Raw genomic sequence first — 16,926 nt, 5'->3', positions numbered from 1 at the left:
CTTAATATACTTTTGCTGTTAGCTTTGATGACACTTGTAAGCTTTTGTTCATATTCCATTTATGCGCCTCTTGTTACTTTCTTCTTATCTCTTTGTTGCTTTTTATAGCTCTCCCAGTCTGCTGGTTTTCAACTTTCCCTTGCTTTTGTGTAAGCCTTTTCTTTTAGTTTCATACTATCTCTTACCTAATTTGTTGACCATGGTTGCTTAACTTCACAACTGGAGCCTTTGCCTTTTAAGAACATAAGAAACAGGAGTAGGCCATACGGCCCCTCGAGCCTGCTCCGCCATTCAATAAGAACATGGCTGATCTTTGGCATCAACTCCACTTCCCCACCCTATCCCCATATCCCTTGATTCCCCAAGAGTCCATCTCAGCTTTGAATATACTCACTGACTCAACATCCACAACCCTCTCGGGTAGAGAATTTCAAAGATTCACAACCTCTGAGTGAAGAAATTTCTCCTCATCTCAGTCTTAAATGGCCAACCCCTTATCCTGAGACTATGCTCCCTAGTTCTAGACTCATCAGCCAGGGGAAACAACCTCTCAGCATCTACCCTGTCAAGCCTCCTCTGAATCTTATATATTTCAATGAGCTCACCTCTCATTCTTCTAAACTCCAGAGAGTATAGGCCCATTCTACTCAATCTCTCCTCATAGGACAACCCTCTCATCCCAGGAATCAATCTAATGAATCTAGTGAATCTTCATATATCCTTCCTTAGATAAGGAGACCAATACTGTACACAGTACTCCAGGTGTGATCTCACCAAGCCCTTGTACAATTGTAGCAAGACTTCCTTACTCTTGGACTCCAACCCCCTTGCAATAAAGGCCAACATGCCATTTGCCTTCCTAATTGCTTGCTGTACTTGCATGCTAACTTTCTGTGTTTCTTTTACAAGGGCACCCAGATCTCTCTGAACACCATTTAAAAAATATTCTGCTTTTCTATTTTTCCTATCAAAGTGAATAACCTCACATTTCCCCACATTATACTCCATCTGCCACCTTCTTGCCCACTCACTTAATCTGTCTATATCCCTTTGCAGACTTTTTGATTCCTCCTCACAGCTAACTTTCCCACCTAGCTTTATATCATCAGCAAACTTGGATACATTACATTCGGTCCCTTCATCTAAGTTATTAATATAGATTGTAATGGTATTTAAGGGTTTGTACTGTCTGTGTGAAATGTGTGAAATTGTCTTCCTCATAGAATAGAATCATAGAAATTTATGGCACAGAAGGAGACCATTCGACCCATCGTGACTGTGCCGGCTGAAAAAGAGCTAACCAGCCTAATCCCACTTTCCAGCAATCATCTGGATCATGCAGCACTGTCTGAATCATCAAACGGAGTCCCGTCCTTGTCACTTTGCTGTGTTGAATTGTAGGACAGTATTGCCAACAGAAAATAAAAAGGAAGCAAAAATGTTGCACTCCCCGGGAATAAAAACCAACGTAGGGACCAAAATGCAAGCAAATATCAATGCAAAAGGGGAAAGAAAATGTTTGCAATCAAGTTTTGGAACATTAACCTAAATTTAACAATCCAACTATAGCAGGCTGGGACAAAGAATTGGTAATGCACTAATTTTATGAGGGTGAGCTCAGCACCAGGGACAGGAAACACCCAAAATATATCAAGCCAGATCTGGCTGGAAAAATAACAGTGTGTTAATGGCGCACACTGTTATTAATGTGCAAATTGGCCTTCAAGTTCAGGGGATTAAGAGATACGCTGTGAGCTGCAAATCTCCAGACATTGCTGGTCTATTTACACTGCTTCACCATTCACTTCGCACAAATGGCATCTCGCCCTTAGCTCCGCCCACCCCACCCCCGTTATTTTTAACAACTTGCTAGATTTGCAGATTAATTGCCCATTAAACTTGCCACAGAAAGATAAGTCTGTTAATTAACAGCGTAATGGTAAACAGCCCAGGAACTGAACAATTTAAACTGTGGAGTTTCATTCCTTCAGGTGGTAAATTGTTCTTAGAGATTTTAAAACTGTCAAATTTAAAAATTAATTTTTTTTTTCTTACTTTTCCTTTCTGTCTCTCTTTTTTCTCTCTCTTAATCCAATCTTTCTTTCCCCCTCTTTATTTCTCTTTCTGTACCTGATTTGACTCTAATTCACCCTTCTTCTCAATCGATCCTCTGTTTCTTTCTCAATCCTTAAATTGCATTGGTTAAGGAGATACACTGTTGGTCTCACCAAGGTCCCAGATGTCCTGTTTCCCTCTCCACGCCGTTATCAGCACACACTTCCAGCAAGTTACAGCGCAAAAAAAATTTGAGCTGAAGGGTGCAGAAAAAAGTCTAACAGAGCACGCCGCAAGATGCCCAGCTCCAGCAAGATCCGGCCCATCAGATCCAGAAAGGGATTAATTGGTATAATTTTCAAACCTCTGACCAGGCTTCACCAGATCCACAATGCAACCTCCCCCACATTCCCAAAAGACATCGTTACAAAATGCAGCATGGCTTCACTCCAATGCACAGGGCTGACTTTACAATGAATTCTGGCTCCCAGAAAGGCTCCACCCACAACACGGAATGTTGTAAAATTTACCCTTATAATATCAACATTCTTTGGTGGGAAGGTACCAAACCAGAACAGTTAAAGATGTACCAAAATATTCTGTATTGGCTAAAAAAAGTTATTATAAAAGAGCATCTGAAGGGAACCCTGTTAACATACTGTTATGCAAGGATTGATGCATGTTTAAACCCTGCGATCATTTAGGGGTTTAGGATATCCAGACACACTCTTTGGATTACTAAAATCATGAATTGAATATTATGTTACCAAGTTTTGGCTGCACAGCTCTGCATTGCTGAGTCTCCCAGATCTCTCTCATACATTGCATTGTTTTTTTAACTTGCTATACTTAAAATAGATAGTTGATGTGTACTTTTATTAGTGAGTTGTACATCCAGAAGGAATTGGAACACATTTTTTGAGTTTCTCTCGTTGTGCTTCATTGTAAATGAGGCTATTTTGTTCTGCTCCTTCATCAGGACAAATATAAATGAAGGTACTTTAACCTGTTAATTTGAAGTACAATAACTGCAATTGTGTAACTGTGTTAATTTAATTTATTTAATTTCTGTTGTCAAGTAACTGAAGGTTCAATACATTTGACCTTCAGGATATTCTGAACCCATTAGATTCTATGAGAAATGCAAAACAATATGTTTTATTTTTACAATCCTATTTTTGTTCCTAGTTCTATGGAGAAGTTCAAGAGAACAAGATAGAAGTTATTGTTGCTAACCTGACCGTCACAGATCGAGACCAACCACACACTTCGAACTGGAATGCAGTGTACCGGATCGTCAGTGGAGACCCTGCTGGTCATTTTGTTGTTAAGACTGATCCAGTCACCAATGATGGCATGGTTACAGTGGTAAAGGTAATGTGTATTTTTTGTGTTCCTCGTTGAAATCATGGTTTTTTTGAGTATTCACAATTATTTTTGAAAGAATCAGGTTTTGGATGCTATGGAAAACTTTGCCATTTTAGTGGATCTCCCATGGTATTGCTCACGGGTAGTCTGGGGTCTGCAGCATGGTTGTGATGTTTGACTGCTAATTCATGCTATCCCTTTAAGGCCATTGTTCAGCTATGTCCTGTGAGAATATGGGTAATTGTAGAAGTTTGTAAATTACTCAGACCGATAAATTGCTTGTAAATTTCAGACTTCATCCATATATATATAAATTCATACTTTAGTGGCGCACTTTACTTGCTGGGTTGGAGAAGTGACGTTACCATGTTGTAACTATGTCCCTTACCTGCGTACCTGTCACGCAAAGCTCCCTACTGAGAGCCTCGGATCACTGAATTTACCTTAAAAAGTATAGACATTTGATATTTCCATTTTTGTTCATGATGTATCCACATTATATAATAGCACACCTTTGTGCTGTTTGTACTTGCATTGGAACCAAATTATAAAGAAATATAGTGCACCATGGAGCCACCTTTTTAACCTGTTTATCTTATTAACAGGTAATTCTTTACTCAATTCATTTTTAACGTATCATATAAAGGACATCTTATGAAGCCCCATGGGGTATAATTTATGGTTCACTCATCTCAATGATCTGGTTCGCCCGTAACATTTTTGGTCACATACAATCAGGCCAGCACACTTGTGGGATAGAAATCCAGTCTCAGCATCTTCATGGTGTATGTCCTATATGCCTTTTAGCTGTAATGCTAAATAATTCAGTATTTTTTTGTGCATGATAAGATTTATAAATCTTGTAAATTGAGCTGCTGCAGTGATCCATGGACTGTTATTTGCCAGTTGGCGGTATCTCAGTCCCTGTCATATTTTGTGATTTTTTTTTGACCATTTGTCCACAGAAGGAATTTGGGAAAAGAATTACTTTTAAATGTTGTCATTTTAAAGCAAAGTGCACTTATTTAGGTTAAAGACTAAGACGGAGGTAGTTAAAATGCTAATGAGCAAGCTTTGATGTGAACAGCTGTGAACAGAGGGAGATAAAAAACAGAGACTGAGACACAGGCAGCCATTCAGGTCTAGCAAAGGCTGTGAAGTCAATCAGGTTTTACAAATAGAAAGCTGTGTAATACTGATATATTAAGTGGATTTTTCTTTACTCAAAAAGCTGGATAATTTGAGTACAGCTTCTAAACGTTTTGTAAAGTTGACTTCTTCATGCAGCAGCTTTATGTTGCTGAATTTATCTGACAAACACATTGGTCTTATCTAAGAACCACTATACTAAATCAAGACAACTGTAGCTTCTATGACCTCATTACAACTTGTACCAAAATAATCCTTGCAATAACCAGTGCTTATAATTGTTTCTTATTGGGAACATTATTTTTTTTTATTCCCCAGTACATGTGGAAATACATCTGCAGTTGAATGTTTCTGTCATAATATCAAGATTAGACTAATTGGACTATGGTTAAGTCACTGACATCGGCTACCTAAATGGCAACCAGTAAAATCAAGTCTGTGTGTATCCATCAAACTCTGAGCCTGACTAAAGATAAATTCTAGGAAGAACTGGTCCATTTTAATGAATGAGACTGAATACACAATCTCACAAATTGAGCACAGATCAGCTTGATCAGAAACATGGTCACAATTGATTTTCTTTCACTTTTGTGCTAAGAGCCACTGTTGATGACACTTGTAAAGAACATCATAACAACAGTAATCACTGCTGATAACCAAGCTATTCATTGGTGCTACTTCCAGAATTTCATGAACAGTTCACAAGGGAAGGCAATAACAGCTGAAATAAGGATTTAACTCCTTTTCTGTGGGAAAAACTGATCGTCCACCTTCCCTCATAAAATGCATTCTTCCCATCAGCTGAATTGTAACATAGCATAAAGCCTTAATCTGTGTTTTGTACTCAGTGTTACCACCTTTCCCTAAGCCCATAACAAGGGTCGGATCAAGGCTTGAATTCTGACATTTACCTTACTAATAATGAGAATTATAATTAATATCTCTGCATTGTATAATACAAAAATTAAGTGAAAAAAGGCATTTTAAAAAATGATTTTTGAGACATAGTTCTCTGACTTTAAGCTCCCAGCAAAATGCTTCATCCACCATAACTGCACTGTTCATTTTTCCAATCTTCTGACTTCAGGAGTGCACGGAGCATGATTTTTTTTTCTCAAACATTGTATATGTTGGGAATTAGATACTTAATCCAATACACTGGATTTTATGTTTTTCAGGCAGTAGATTATGAGATAAACAGGGCCTTTGTGCTGACAGTGGTGGTAATGAATCAAGCTCCACTAGCAACTGGAATTCAGTCTTCACTCCAGTCCACAGCAACAGTTGCTATCTCTGTCACAGATGTCAATGAAGCTCCATTTTTCATTCCCAATCCCAAACTGATCAGGCAGGAGGAAGAGATGCCTGTGGGCACATTGTTGACTACATTTGCAGCTCAAGACCCTGACCGCTTCATGCAGCAAGCAGTACGGTAAGATGATCAAAAAACAAATTCAGCTTTTCATTTCCTCCCCATCCCCAAAACACACTGGGGTAGGTTTCAACTTTGTGCGATAGTGGAAAATGGGTGATAGTGAATCAGCAGCCCATTTTCCATCGCACCCGAATTTTATTTCCATGACTCGCTGATTCACTATCACCCATTTTACACTATCACACAACGTCAAAGTCTACCCCACCTTATGCAAAGAACAGGAGCAATTCGGCTGTTATTGAATACTAGTTTGGCACTTCAGCAACTTAAAAATACTGCATCAGATTTTAGACAAGTCCAAATATTACTCTCCTTTATTAGACACATAGCTCCTTTTGAAAATGGGGGGATTTGATGCTGACTGCTTGGTGTGTCAAGTGCCTATGGAACTGAACCCTATGAGTCATCACATCAGGAGAGATGGGAGGGACGGAGAAAAAATTGTAAGAAAAATATTCTGCATGATCTGTACAATAATGGATATGCATTACATTCAAATGGCAATAAAATATATTTGTACAAGTTCCAGTTTTCAAAATTGGACCTATTTAGTTTACAGTAACATTTGCATGACTGTGTTTTCTTTGCATTTTAAATTTTTGGAACAATTTTCTCGATCAACATCGCTCAGAGGCTTATGTTTTTCCTCATTTAAAGTTCTCCTCTTCTCCTTTGTGAAAGCCATCACTGTTCCCTGAAGAACAGGAGTAATTCCTACCATGGTGGTATTACCATGTAATCAACTGATGGGTTTGTGAGATTTGCCTAAAAATTGAAATTTTTTATCCATTTGATTTCAATTTTGTTGTTTATTCCTGCTTCATTGAGAGGAACTTCCTCGTCATCAACTAGTAATTCCAGGTCACTCCCAGCTGAAATTAGAAATTCTGTGTGGGGGCAGCATGGTTTGAACTCACACTGCACCACTGCATGGCACAGTACATTGACACACTAGTGCACAGTGCCACCTCAATGCCAGTAGGGTAATTTTTTAAGTGTTATTTTCACTTCTAGTTAGAATTTGAAATTGTTTGGTGCCACATAATGGAAAATGTCATTCCATAGACTTTGTTCTAGTTATCTGGATATACTATTGCAACATCAACATACAATTAAGTAGTACTCCTCACATGAAGGTATATCTGAGTGCTTTACATGGAGAAAGGTGAACACTCAGCAGGAATTGAGAAAATTTGGTAATGGGTGGCCGGGGGGTAGGAAGAAGATGTTAAGACATTTTTGAAGTGATAGGTTTTTAGAAGACTTTTGCAGGCAGAAAGAGGGGTAGTAAGACGGAGTGGTTTAGGAAGTGAATTCCAGAGGCTAAGGGTGTAATTTCTGAAAGACTGGGCTCTGATGGTGCAGAGAAGTGGAACATGCAATAGTCCAGGCTCAGAGAAATCAAAGATGAAGGTTGGGTGCACGGTTGGAGAAGATTAACTAAGTATGGTTCGGTAAGGCCACAGAAGGACTTGAAACAAGGATGAGGATCTTGGAATCAATTTGTTAATTGAAGTTTCTACTTTACAGCAACTTCATGTATGCCAAATCTCAATAATTTTAGTTGCTAAAATTATCCAGCATCTAGCTGACTTTCACTTTGTAAATCTGTGCAGTATTTTTCTGCTTGAACATGCAACTCAATCATCTAACTTTTTTTTCTAGGGTAAAGGTAGCAAAAAATAAACAATTTTATAGCAATAGCAATTTTAGCAGCTAATATCTTAAATGAAAAATCTATAGCATGAGGTTGAGGTTGGTTCACCATGCTTAGTAATCTCACATATTAATTTTTGAAACTTGGCAACTCTGCAACCTTGACATGCATAAGTAATATCTTAATTAATTCCAAGGTTATGAAATGTGGTTTGTTGTGAGGTTGGACTAATAATAGCATACTTGGTAAAAAAAAAATATATGTAGATGAGTGTCTGTCTAATAAAACATGCTTTTCTAAAAATGTAATAAAAAATTTTGCCAAGCTCACAATGGGGAATTAATGCTTCATACCAGGACTTGCATTGGACTGCTAGTCCCTGATAATGGACAAGACTTGCTCATTATTGCTTACTTTTGGGTTAAGATCTACAGTTAATCAACAGATGGACTGCTTTTTAGCATAATATTGGCTCCTATATTAATAAAAAAAAAGGTAGAAGTCTTAAGTAACTGAAATTGCAGGAAAAACACAGCAAGTCCATCAGCATCTATGAAGGGAAAAGACTTAGGGTTTCGACTCTGACAGACCTGCTATGTATTTCCAGCATGTTTTGATTTTACTTCTGTATTTAATAATCTGCTTGGTGATTGTTATCCTTAATCCAGCCTGAGTTGATCTTACAACAACATCAACTTGCACTGCTAGTCCTGATTGCACTGCAGTTGGAGTGTGCGCTCGAGATGAGCTAAAGAGATTGGGCAGGAATCTGGCTGTATGTGCAGGTTTTTTAACTCTGGTAGTAATTTTTTTTTCATAAGGTGATTAGACAATGGCAAAGCGGATGCTTTGGTTTATTTATAACCTATGTCATTGTCTGTCTGTCCATTTATACCTTTCACTGAATTTGGTGAATTTCCATCATCAGACATTGCATTCATTCTAAAACAGATATGCTGGAAAGTCTGTTTGGAGTGACCAATAAATTGTTTCAACTTGAAAGCGGTAAGACTTTCAGTAAAACTTAGATGTTTACAACATCGGTTCATGACCATGGATGAGCCCATCTGCCTCTGTTTGAGTATTTCTTCCCTGCACAACAAATTACTACTTCATCTATATTTATGTTCTTTTATTACTTTTAATGTTTAATGATCCTGAAGGCTGTATTGTTGAAAATTGATTACCATATAAACTCCTCCAGCCTGCAGTCTCATCTGCAAACTCCTCCACTTTTATCAGGTATCTATTTCTATATGGCTATAGTTATTGCTCCTTAATGTCCAGTTGTTAGGAGGTACAATTTGAACATAAGTCGCAATTGCCTGGGATGCCTCTGTCAGAGGTAAACACTTAAGGGGGAATTTTAATCCCCGGTGGGAAGCTAACGGGATGCGTGAGCATCCGGGAGCTGCAGTGAGAGGCTCAGTCCATTATAATGGCATTGGAACTATGAAGATTGGGCAGTCTGGAGGCCGCCAGGCTAGCACCAAGGTAAATCCGCGGTGAGGGGGCGGTTGGGAGAGTTCCATTGGTGGGAAGGCGGGGGGGGGGGCGGGGGGGAGTCCAGTGCAGCAATGACCCAACCTTTCTTTGTGGGGCACGGAGGAGCACTCCTGCTCCTCAAGGTGCCACAAGGATAAGTTTTACACTTACCTTACAGGTCCTCCGCCGGGCGTTTGACAGGTTTTACTGAGCAGGGTGTCTGCTCAGTAGGCATTTAAAATAGCACTGGGTTCAATCGAAGTAATTTGCATATATTTATGAGGCTCAGCTGAGTCAGGCGGGCGCCTCAGCCACTCAAGAAAACAGTGGCGTCAAAATAGCCACGGGTTTGGATTTTAGCTCCTGTTCCGCCTGGTTTCTGCCAGGTGGAGGAAGTTAAAATTCTTCCTTTGGTTTCTGAACAGCACTCCATCATGTGATCCAGCTGAGAACTGATAAACTTTGTAAAACTACAATTTATTATTTCCCTAAATGAAGATTTAAAAGATCCCCTGGATCACAGGCAGAAAGCTTGTTCTCAGGCCTTTGTCAGTATTCACATGTAAAAGATGACCATAAATGATGGCCCAGAAATTGCTCAGAGCTGCTACCACAGCAGAGCAACAGCAACTCCAAGGAAATTCCAGGCCTATGTAAAAGCAGCACAGGTTGACTTGTGCTCCAAATCTTCCTTTCCAATCCCCCTCCCCAACCATAGAAAATTAGGTCTCCTCAACAATCTTTCGTAGTCAGCTTATTATCAGAAAAATGCATAGCTTCACGTGCAGATTTGGATTTGTGCAGGGAACACACTTGTGATGGGAATTGAAAATTAAAGGGATGCAGACAATTGAAGGCTCAGATTAGAGGGACTTAGACTTAGGAAAACTGATAAGGCATTTCACCATATTGGCAGCCTTTGCCTGGGCTGAATGGGGAGAGGATCAAGAAGTGATGAGCAAAAATGAAGAGAAAGGAAATCCAAGGTGCAGGCGTGAGTCTGCAGCAAGTGATGGAGCCTCCCAAATAACTCATGTTTGTTGATCGTCCTGGCATGCCTTCTTTCATACACTGCCACTAAGGGAGTCATTTTCAACTTCAGTCGGGGTGGAAGACTGGCAGTTGCGGAAGAGGTCAATATAAAGGAAAAGCACGCAAAACTGAAAATTACCCCTTTTGTGATTGGGGTGCTTCTGAGAAAGCATTCCAACATTACCGTTAGTCAGCCATTCACATGTCTCAGTGTTGCTTTCCCAGCTTCCTTTGGGAATAGGAGCATCTGCATCACTAATCATCTATCAATATGAGGTGTGCTCATCTATATCTGCAGAGCCAAGTGAGTGGGTACTGGTGGGCGGTACAGAGTACCGCTTGTCTGACCAGCTTGGCATTCCTTCATTGGTCGCCTTTTTTTCGAAATACCTCAGATAGGAGGATTTTTATTAGGAAACCCATTGGTGCTAGTAATGGTGCCGGGGGCATAAATTATTAGAACATTGGCACAAAGGCTCATTAGAACCTAAATGTCATCAGAAAACAAACAAAAAAAAATTAAGAACATTTAAGAAATGGCCTTACATATAGTTACCGTTACCTAGCGACTTTAGACGTCCATTTTACAAGTGTGATTCAAAACAATGGTCTACATATTCAAGTATCAGAGAAAGGAGTGCAGGATGTCCCTGACATCAAACTTTAATACTTAAGTAGAACCCTCACCTGTTTGAGGTGGGTACTTCCAATGCCAGCATTCCCTACCCACAGCAAATGACATGTGAACTGAAGTGGGAGGTGTTAGGGATCACTTTGCACTTTTCCAGCCAGAAGAATCTGATTTGCGATTAGAACATCCAGGCTAATAGGTAAAAGCATTGTGGTGTTTATCTGAAATGAAGGATTTCAAATGAACTTTCATTTGCTGCACTGATGCTTTTAGCATTGTTGATTCCATGTGTGCCTGCTAACTCGACCACTGGCTTCCTGTCTTAGTAGTTAAAATCTCTATTAATATTTGCTGCTTTCTTTAGATATTCTGAACTGTCAGATCCTGCAAACTGGCTGAACATTAATGCCACGACTGGTCAGATCACAACCACAGCAGTCCTGGACAGAGAGTCAATCTATGTTAAAAATAATATGTATGAAGCGACATTCCTGGCAGCAGATAATGGTAGGTCTTAGCTTCATGATATATACTCCTGAGTAACTATGCAATGTAATATATCAGCCTGGTGATGTCTTGTCCTTTTGCATCCTTTCAGTTAAACCCCTTTAAGTTTCTTTGAATTGCCTCAGTATTGTTGGAAAATAGCATGTTACCAAAATACAATTCCAGGATTACACCGAGAGAAGAAAGTTACACCCAAGACAATTATGGTATTTGTGTGTGTTAATGGGGTAAGTTTTAACCCCCAAGAATGGGTGGGTTGGGGGCGGGTGGGCAGTGAAATTTCTGAGAACTCGGAGCGGGACCGCATCCTGGCTCCAACGCGCCCCCTTCCGGGTTTGACACAGACGCATTTGGATGCGCACGCACTTCTGACACCCGGATGTCCCGCCAGCACTTAAAGCCGGCTGACCAATATTTAAAGGGCAAATTAACAGACTTAAAGCACTTAGGGGATTAACTTTTTGAGTATTGAGTTACAACATTCATTTTAACTTCTCCTGAACATGTCTCCCGTGGCCTCTGAAACACGCCATGGAAACGGAGGCGAGTTGCAGCCGACCCTCATTTGGACCTTTAAACCAGTGATTGAAAAATGCGAATTAAAGGTGAGTTTTTGCAGCAGGGCACTCAGTTCTCTCAGACAAATCTTTGGCTGGGAGTTCTTTGTGTTTGGACTAAGATTTCTTTGTTCACACTCAGAATTTTGCGCTTAGAGGCTGAGCTTCCTGGGTCTCTCTGAGGAGCAGTGCCTACACAGGCTCAGATTGAGTCCCCAGGTGGTTGCAGACATCCTTCATGCAGGCAATGCATGGCTCCTGGCTGGACCAGGTGGCCATGCATTGCCTGTCTCAGTTAAAGTCACCACTGCCCTCAACTTCTTCTTCAGTGGATCCTTCCAGGACGCCACCAGTGACATCACCAGGATCTCTCAGTCGTCTGCACATAAGTGTACAAGGCAGGTCACGGATGGTTTATTTTCCAGGGCATCCGACTATGTCAACTTCCCCATCAACGACATCAGCCAGACTGAGTGGACAATGGGTTTCCACTCTCTGGCTGGCTTTCCAGAGAGCAGGGTGCATTGATTGCACACATGTAGCAATCCGAGGACCTCCACATGAGCCAGGACTGTTCAGCAACCGAGAGGGATATCACTCCATCAATGCACAGCTGGTTTGCGACCACCGGAGGAGGTTTCTGCAGATGTGTGGCAAAATCCACGGCAGCTACCATGATTCCTTCATTTTGCACGAGTCCAAAATCCCGGCCGTCTTCCACGCACAAGACAGACTTAAGGGATGGCTCCTTGGAGACAAGGGATATTCCCTGCAGATGTGGCTCATGACACCTGTGAGAAACCCCCCCCAACGAGTCATAGCGGTACAACGACAGTCACATCATGACCAGGTCCGTCATTGAACAAATCATAGGAATGCTGAAGATGCGCTTCAGGTGCCTGGATCGATCTGGGGAGCCCTTCAGTACTCACTAGTGAGGGTGTGCAAACTAATAGTAGTGTGTTGTGTCCTGCACAAAATCGCTCAGCAGAGAGGGTTACAGATGGAGGAGCTCGAATGCACTCATGAAGCATCCTCATCTGCCGGCAGCATTGAAAGAAAGGTTTGGTTTAATATACCACTTATCACGACCTCAGGACGTCCCAAAGTGCTTTTCAGCCAATGAAATGATTTTGAAGTGTAGCTACCACTAACATAGGAAGAAGATGATGAAGAGGAGGAGGAGGACGACGTTGAGGACCCCATCGCCAGAGCAGCGGCACACACGGCTGCCCGTGATGCCCGGGATTCTAACAGGATCTCATAATGAGATCTGCAAAGTGAAGCTAATAATGTAATGTACTCAGACCGCCTGGAACAACCACAACCAACACCATCACCTGTGCATTTAACAAAATCTGGGTCCAGCTGAGCAGAGTTTGGAGAAGAGTGCACCCCCCGACTCTCCACAGCTGCCCCTGCCACCAGTATTTGGTGTTGGTTGTGGTGCATTTAACAAAAAACAAATAAAAATGAAAAACATGATATTCCGTCAGACATCCTTGTGAATACCCATGGTGATTACAAAACCTTAGCCTTCCTCTTTCTACTGCTTCTACTTGGTGCATCCCCTGTGGCTGCAGCAGAGGTAGAGGCAGATTGGTCAGATTCATGGCCGGACTGCTTAAATGCTTTCGGCCTACGACCTCTGCGTTTTGTAGCCCGTGAGGGCCCCTCCAAATACTGCTCCACTTGTACCTGTGCAGGGGCAGACTCGGCCATCGGGTGAGGAGGCAGCATTGCGGGTATTGGTTGGGGGGGGTGCAGTGGGTGGGTCGTCGATGAGATATGGGAGGCCTTGGAGTGGAGTCCCCACTTCAATGTCCTCTTTCGCCATCTTCCTTCTCCCAGGTTGGCGCAACTCACCCTCACCACTCTGCTGGACAACAGGCTGGTGAGGTGATGTGACACTTTCTAAGGCCACAGATGAAGTTTCTGGCTGCCTATTTAAGGCAGCAGATATGTTGTCATCCAGAGTACCCACAGCGTTGTCATGGCCTGCATGAACTCATTAGAAAGCTGTGCTTGAAGATCAATGGAGGCTGCCATACTCTCCATCGAAGGCATTCCCGCACTTACCTACACCACCAATCTACTAGCGATGGAGTTGGATTCCTCCATCCTATCCGCTATTGTGGAATTGTGCGTGACACCTTTTCCATTTCCTTGCAAAGGTGGAGTTGTACCTCAATCGTGCTCACTCTCAATGATGTCCCCGGGTTTCATCATCTGGGTCCAGCTGTGCAGAGCTGGGAGAGGAGTGCGCTCCCATTGTAGGCTCTCCACAGCTGCCTCTGCCACCAGTGTCTGCTTGTGAATGTTGAATCACCAGGTGACAACCCAACTATCTGCCTAACAGGACCCACCAAAGTCCGAGTATCTGCGCTGGTGCTTGGCTGGAGGTGATGTGATGGTGCTCCCTCAGAGGAATTGAGCTCCTCTGAGGAATCGCCTTCTTCCATAGCACATGCATCCTCATCAATCCTTGAGGCACTGGAAGAGAACATAAAGCAATATTAACAATCATCGCAGAAGTTAATTTGCAGTGAGCATACTGAGGTGTGCAACTGGTCAATCATTGATAAGATCAATTCCTGACATGTGTGAAGGATGTTAAAGTTCTGTCACTAGCCGTTAGCGAGTTGCCAGTCTTGTCATCTCCAACGGCCAGGCATTCAACCGTGCAGCTCAGATCCAACATCTCCTCCTCCGCATCTGTCAGGGGTACTATTTGTGGTGGGCCCCCTCCAGTCCTACACCTCTCCTGTGCATTTTGCGCTCTCTTCTACAAGGGGAGAAAGAACAGACGTGTGAGTGAGTGGAGGTGACGTGTTCACCCGATGGATGCGTTGCTTTGGGTGAGGCTGACAATGAAGCAGATGCATCAGAGGGTGACTAACGGACAAATTCATCGCATTGCATCAGGATTGGAGTGATTGGCAGTGGTGGGCTCACAAATGGAGAGGTGAGGAAGTGCACAGAAGTTGAAGGTAAGTTGATGATGAGACTTAAGTGGGTGTGAGGAGTGATGTGATGGAGTAGGCTTGGCAAGACAGAGTGAGGGGGTTAATGTACACCACAGGATGTGGGTGAATCAGTAACTGTTCTCACTTTTCACTGCCACCGTGCTCCTGCTGCTCAGCTCCTCTGCCACCTCCAGCCTCGCCGCCTTGATGGCAGAAGCAGGGCGCTTCCTCCGGTCAGCCGGGTATAGTATCTCCCTCCTGCTCCTGACACCAGCCAGTAGCAACTCAAGAGAGGAGTTGCTAAACTGGGATGCTGCCTTACTCCTGTGATATTGCTGCATCTCTGAAGATTCTTCCTTTCTCCTTTAAAATCCATGGTTGCAATGGCCCTTTAAATAATCCAGTTCACAGCACGTTATTTGGGTGCGCAGTACGTCCGCTGCGCAGCTTGGAGACGTGAAACCCAAAAGTAATATTAAGAGCCTTTAATTTAGTTGCAATCTCTCGAGCCGATGCGCAGAAAATTATTCCTGGTTTCTCGCGCATCTACTCACCCACCCGCTGAGTTCCTGCTGCCATGTTAAAGTTATGCCCAATGTGTCTGTGTGTATGTTTGTTTGAGGATTGTTGGGAAGTTGAGCAAAAAATGCAAGCTTACTTATTTTCTCTCACTGGTCCTTGTATCCCTCAAGTCCCATTCCACTAACTCCCTAGCAAAGCTGTTATTGTGCTTACTTCACGTGGATTGGGGTTGTAGGTTTGAATTCCAGCAGTGGTTAAAACTTGTACCTTCAAACATCATTTATCAGATGGCTCTTAGTAATGGAGGCTTAGCTTTGTTCTGGAGAGGCAGAAAATATCCAAAATTTGCCACTTGACTTTCGAGGCTGCGCTGGAGGAATGCCTTACTCCCCACTCACTTTTTAAAAAGCTGGAATATAAGCTTTTTTGAAAAATTGGAACTGGCTGATGGGAAGAACTGTGGAACAATTTCCTGATTGTATCTCAAGATTCTGTATCAGAGAGTGCTTATATTTCAAGCTGGAAATTAGATCTAAGTTCTTGCAATAGAACATGGCAGATACTGTGCCTTTGCCCTTCTGAGGAGTCTTGTAATGAAGTTTATCCTTATCTGTGAGTTCTTTACAATTGGTCTTTTGAAAATTTCTGGAAATTAGATGATTTTTAAACCTGATTTTTACAAGTACACAGTGAAACTCAGCATTAACTGTAGAACTGGTTCAAACTGCTTTGCATTTTATTCTAAGTGGATTTGGCTGTCAGACTGTACATAACAATTCCATAACATGCTGGTCTATAATTCATATTGTACAATATCATTGCAGGCAGAACTATTGCTTTTTTTTTGGCTGGACATCAAACTAAAAAGATAAGTTAGTGGAAACAGACTATTTCTAGCATAATAAAACTCTTTTCAGTTTAAAGATTGATCTAAAAGCTGCCCTTTCTGGGGAGTCCTTTTGACTTTGTTCCACTCATCTCACAGCAGATGTCCATCATTTAGATTGTTTGAAGTAAGAAACACAAGTTAAATCTCTAATAAAGCCTGCACGTGTACCGTTTTCACGGCCTGGCCCGTAGTTTCTCAAGCTTGGGTCTGGCCCATGATGTGACCTGATTTGATCTGAACTGATCTTTTGTTGCTCATTCATCTAGACATATCATACTCGGCATTAGGCTTCAACCCAGCCTCACCTAAAACATTTACATTATTACACTTGACGGATCTCTTTAGAAGTAATCTAATTGAAAAGCTTTGTTTTGAACATCCATAGCTCTTGAGTTGGAATATTTGGAAAAAAATCAAGCAATTTAATTAGCTGCCCTATGCTTTTGCTAATCTGATATAAAGGTTTTGGATATATAGTACGTCATGATGATTTAAGCACTCATTGCAAATGCAATTGATCTGGGAGAACCGATAACCATCAGGTTTTGTTGTGATATAATTTAAGGCGCAGCATTTACATGTACATTTTTATCAAAATCCAGTATGGGAAAAAACTCTCAAGAAATGACCATCTACTCATAAAATCACCATGAAAAACCAAAACATCTCACTA

General features: G+C 41.7%; 1 protein-coding gene across 1 annotated transcript in view; it reads left to right on the top strand.

Annotated features, from left to right (window-relative positions):
• The window catches only part of LOC137335279 (cadherin-4-like), a 464,003-nt gene that overhangs the window by 404,286 nt on the left and 42,791 nt on the right, over positions 1-16,926 (top strand). Inside the window, exons 9-11 of the mRNA XM_068000573.1 lie at positions 3,244-3,429; positions 5,751-6,004; positions 11,177-11,319. Coding sequence (XP_067856674.1) covers positions 3,244-3,429; positions 5,751-6,004; positions 11,177-11,319 — 583 coding nt within the window. The remainder of the gene's footprint in view (positions 1-3,243; positions 3,430-5,750; positions 6,005-11,176; positions 11,320-16,926) is intronic.

This window comes from Heptranchias perlo, chromosome 19 (genome assembly GCF_035084215.1).
Source record: "Heptranchias perlo isolate sHepPer1 chromosome 19, sHepPer1.hap1, whole genome shotgun sequence".
NCBI lineage: Eukaryota > Metazoa > Chordata > Chondrichthyes > Hexanchiformes > Hexanchidae > Heptranchias > Heptranchias perlo.
This window is presented reverse-complemented; position numbering and strand designations above follow the sequence as displayed.